Genomic DNA, 4,812 nt, shown 5'->3' on the forward strand with positions numbered 1-4,812 from the left:
TTCACCGTATTAGCCAGGATGGTCTCGATCTCCTGACCTCGTGATCCGCCCTCCTCGGCCTCCCAAAGTGCTGGGATTACAGGCTTGAGCCACCGCGCCCGGCCTCTAATGGACTTCTTTAATGAGCTACATATGACATGATATGGACATATCAAGATTCAATTAGTCATTCAGTCCCCTAGTGGCAGTCCTTTACTTCAAGATTACTGCTTGCTTTTTTTTTTATTTAAAGCATGTTAGAGACCATTTGAACAAAATACTGACATTTGAGCTTATTTTCTCATCTATGAAATAAAAATAATATCACCTATTTTAATAGGCTATTCAAAGGACAAAAAATAAAGTACATAAAAATCTCTGGCACAAAAGGGTAAATAAAAAATGACAGACTTTTTTTCTTTTTTCAAACACTATTAATAAATTATATATAGGACTAGCCATATATATAAAGATATTTCTATAACTTTGTGGTTTTAAAGATATTTCTATAACTTATTTGTTGGTTTTAAAGATATTTCTATAACTTATTTGTTGTGCTTCTCTTCAAGAGATAGAACTTAATTCTCCTCTCTCAGGACCAATGGATCTACCTAGTGACTAGCTTCTAGCAAAGAGAATAAAGTAGAAGTGATAATATCCCTTTTAAGATTAGATTACAGAAAACAATGACTTCCTTCTTGAATGCACTTGTGTGCATGCTCTCTCCCCTTCCCCCCAATTAATTGCTCTAGAGAAAGCCAGCTCCTTTTCGTAACACTCAGGTAGCTTATGCAAAGACCCACATGGTCAGGAAGTAAGACGGCCTGCCAACAATCACATAAGTAAATTAAAAGCAGATCTTAGGCCTACCAGTAGCCACATGAGTAAGCTTGAAAACAAATACTTCCCCAGATGAGCCTTGAAATTAATGTAACCCAGCAGACAGCTGACTATATATCCTTATTACAGATCCTGATTTAGAATCATCCAGATAAGCCACTTGCAGTCTCCTCACCCACAGACACTAAGACAATACAAGCTTGTGGTTATAGGCCAATATGTTTTGGTAATTTGTTACATGGCAACAGTTAACTCATAGACCACATAAGGAATAGTTATAAAGAAATATTTGATTATAATAATTCCATTTTACCTTTTTCCCTTGAATTCAGTCAGACCAGATCCATAAAACAGAGGAATTCCTAAATAATCAAGTTGTTTGCGTTCTATCCACTTTTTGACTACAAAGACAAATTTATTTTTAAAAAGATTCATGTTATTTCAAAAGATACTTCTTACCTTTCTACAAATTTATTTAGCTAACCAAAAGAGTAATTAGATCTTCCTAGAAGATAATTTTTTTCAATCAAACATCTCTTTCTAATAGGCTCAAACTGTTACCACTATAATTAACAAAAAATTAGAAATTTTAAAATTAAATCAATAAAAACAAGTCATAGTCTTTGTATATTGATACCATATATATTAATGTTTCAGAAAAAGAATTCATTACCTTATATGCTAGCTAAATTTCTAAACGTAACATATGTTAACTGCCAAAGGATCAGCAGACAGATGGCTTTTTCTTCTCTATTACTTCAAAATCTAAAACCATAATGGACAAACAAACAAACAAAAAACAAATTGGGCAGAAAAACCATCCTACTTTGAAATTATTTTATACAAAAACTGGTTTTGATTAGTTTACAAAAAATCAAATCCACTTAAATAATCAGTTAACTTTCATCATTTTTTCATGACTGTAGCCTATGTTTTTATGTTTAAGACAGCTCTACTGAAAACAATCAAGTTTAATGGATTCTATTTGTCACTCTGACACAGTTTAAGCAATTAGTAAAGACTACAGTCTTAATGTTTAGAAGACTTTATTAAGAAAAACTAAGTTAAATATTGAGGCCAGACCCATCATTCTTACTCTTAAACATGATGTAAAGGACCTTGACTATACAGTCATTACTCCTGTCTACTTCTTTAATGTTTTTCTTAGCCCATTCATATCACATGTATAAAATGCTGTTATTTTTCCTCTCTGTTCATATTCATTTCCCATTCAAATCTTCTAACTGGTCATTCTTACACTTGGTATCCAGCTCCAATTAATTTTCCAACATTCAAGTTTCTAACATTTTCTTAAACATCTTAAAGTTTAATCATTTCCACACACCTTGCCCCAATCCATTCTACAATCGTTCCTTTTTTACACATTTATCTACTTCCCATTTTAATGTTTTTTCCTTATAGCCGTCCTATCCAAATGGTTTACTGTAAAAGAAATAATTTCATTCTACTATCTTTTACACTTAGGGAACTCTTGGTAGCTTAGATTAACAACCTAACATTTTATGTAAAGTAGTAGAAACAACTTTGACTTAAAATATATAACCCATTATGTATGTCATGTCAAGATTTGTATACCATCTGTCTTGCTTTTATATGTTGTAACAGTTAACTGTATCACTTTACAATAAAATTTCTATTGAAAAGAATTTTCCAGAAGGCCAGAAAAAGACCAAAATATCAACACTCACTTTAGCAAGCACATATATGGAAGTAGCTTGATCTGCTAATTTTACTTACTATAGTCTTTTTTTGCAACTCTCTGATAAAATTTAAGTTCTGAAAATAACGGGCCATTTTCTTGATATTCCTATAAAAAAAGAATAATTAATTTTACTAGAAAAAAATAATCCTAAAGAGGGAATTATTTCAACTGTGAAAATATGAACATATATATGTAGTATATAATAGTACTTGAATCACTTTTTATAAAACATAGGCACCAGATTTCCACTAAAAATCTCAGAAAACACTAAATAAACTTGAAGAATCTAATTTTTAAACAACATATTGTACCACTATCCCTATACAGTCTTACACATAAAAGTAGTTTTCTTACAGAAAACACTTATTAAAAGCACTGAGAACTGTATACATAAACATACACAGACACTCACTGTATACCAACATATACATCCGGGTGATACACAGCAAACTCTCCTTGTGATCCAGTCACACATGATACCTTTACTGAATGGTCTACTGTATTTCATTCATTATACTAGGTACAGGGGACACAAAAAGAAATAAAATCCTATGCTTGCCTTTAAGGACCTTACCATCTTGATTAGAGAGGTGGAGAGGGTGGGAGGACATTTGGGAGGGAAAGAGAAAGAATAGCTAGATAGATAACACACCAGAGTAATAGTTGGCAATACAGAAAAACAAAGGTTCTCCAGTGTTAATGTTTTAACAACGTGAAAATAGATCATAACATTAGGTTTACTGATAAGGCAATAGTTATAAAAATTAAGGTGAAAAACATTCTTTTTTTGGGGGGGCGAGGGGGCGGGACAGAGTCTTGCTCCGTCGACCAGGCTGGAGTGCAGTGTTGCGATCTCGGCTCACTGCAAGCTGTCTCCCGGGTTCACGCCATTCTCCTGCCTCAGCCTCCTGAGTAGCTGGGACTACAGGTGCCCACCACCACGCCTGGCTAATTGTTTTGTATTTTTAGTAGAGACGGGGTTTCACCGTGTTAGCCAGGATGGTCTCTATCTCCTGAACTTTTGATCCGCCGGCCTTGGCCTCCCAAAGTGCTGGGATTACAGGCGTGAGCCACCGCGCCCAGCCAAAACATTCTTAAAGCAGAAAAGGAAAAAGTCAAATATATGTGAAATACAAATCTATGAGCAACACTTACCACTTTTACTACATGTCTTGCATCTTTCTCTGGTTTATTTGTGGGGAAAGCTGTAGAAAAAACACACACACACACAATGGAGAAAAATAGTTATTCCCAATTACTGAATACCTACCATATCCCAAACACTATGCAAAGCGCTTTACATATGTAAGTTTATTATATCATCCCAATAACCTTTTATGGTAGTAGGAATAAATCATCTCCATTTTATACAAGATACTACTGAAGTTTGAGACATTGAATGAATAAATTGCTCACTAAGAGGTAATACATTAGAGATAGAAACTCAAAACTGCCTGACATCACAGCTGATACACTTTATCATAAACCATATTCAAATATTTAAATACAGAATCAATAGACAATATGAATCATATAGATCCAAAATGTGGGGGAAAATATTTTATACATATATAGCATTAAACCCAATATATAATACACAGTAAAATCCATTGATTCAGTTGCACTAAATTAGAATCCACAATGATTCAGAAATAAAAATTGATTCAATTTAAGTAGAAAGTTCAAAACAATTTATACTTGACAAAATTCTAGAATAAGCAAAGTTAAAATGAGAATAAAGTCTTTAAAATATCTTCTGAGCCTACCAATCAATTACTTTTACATTAAAGAATACATATCTCATAAATTCATTTCAATTTCAAGTTAACCTTACTTCATTTAATTCTTATTTTCCATTTGTAGTTCAGATGGTATAATCCCTACTTTTAAAATCTCCAGTGTTCACATTTTAAAACGAATTAATCTTTTCCTCTACATTACCTAAATTATTAAAAGATTACTGTTTTCAAATCTCAATAAGAGAAATTTACATGTATATTTATTTGTACTGCAAAAGACTAAAACTTTGTCATTCGTTCATTTGTTCACTCTCCATTCATTCATTCCTTTACTCGTTCAAATAGCTAAAATATTTATCAAGAAGCTAGAATATGCCAGGCACTGTGTTAAGTGTCCAGATGATGTTTGAAGGAAAGAGAAAGGAAAAAAGGTGGAACTAGTATTGTTTACAATTGAATATCAGTAATAAACAGACTTGAGAACAGGATCAAATTCTTGAGATACAATATATTTATATATATTAAATATAT

The 4,812-nt window shown here is 32.6% G+C and overlaps 1 protein-coding gene across 2 annotated transcripts in view; it reads right to left on the reverse strand.

Annotated features, from left to right (window-relative positions):
* The window catches only part of VRK2 (VRK serine/threonine kinase 2), a 106,389-nt gene that overhangs the window by 67,158 nt on the left and 34,419 nt on the right, over positions 1-4,812 (reverse strand). For both annotated transcript variants that reach the window (XM_017849070.1, XM_017849072.1), the window contains 3 exons: positions 3,698-3,747; positions 2,578-2,647; positions 1,133-1,220 (listed from right to left, as the gene is read on the reverse strand). In XM_017849070.1, the coding sequence (XP_017704559.1) occupies positions 1,133-1,220; positions 2,578-2,647; positions 3,698-3,747 (208 nt within the window). The remainder of the gene's footprint in view (positions 1-1,132; positions 1,221-2,577; positions 2,648-3,697; positions 3,748-4,812) is intronic.

The sequence above is a fragment of the Rhinopithecus bieti genome, unplaced genomic scaffold (genome assembly GCF_001698545.2).
Source record: "Rhinopithecus bieti isolate Rb0 unplaced genomic scaffold, ASM169854v2 scaffold_30775, whole genome shotgun sequence".
Taxonomy (NCBI): domain Eukaryota; kingdom Metazoa; phylum Chordata; class Mammalia; order Primates; family Cercopithecidae; genus Rhinopithecus; species Rhinopithecus bieti.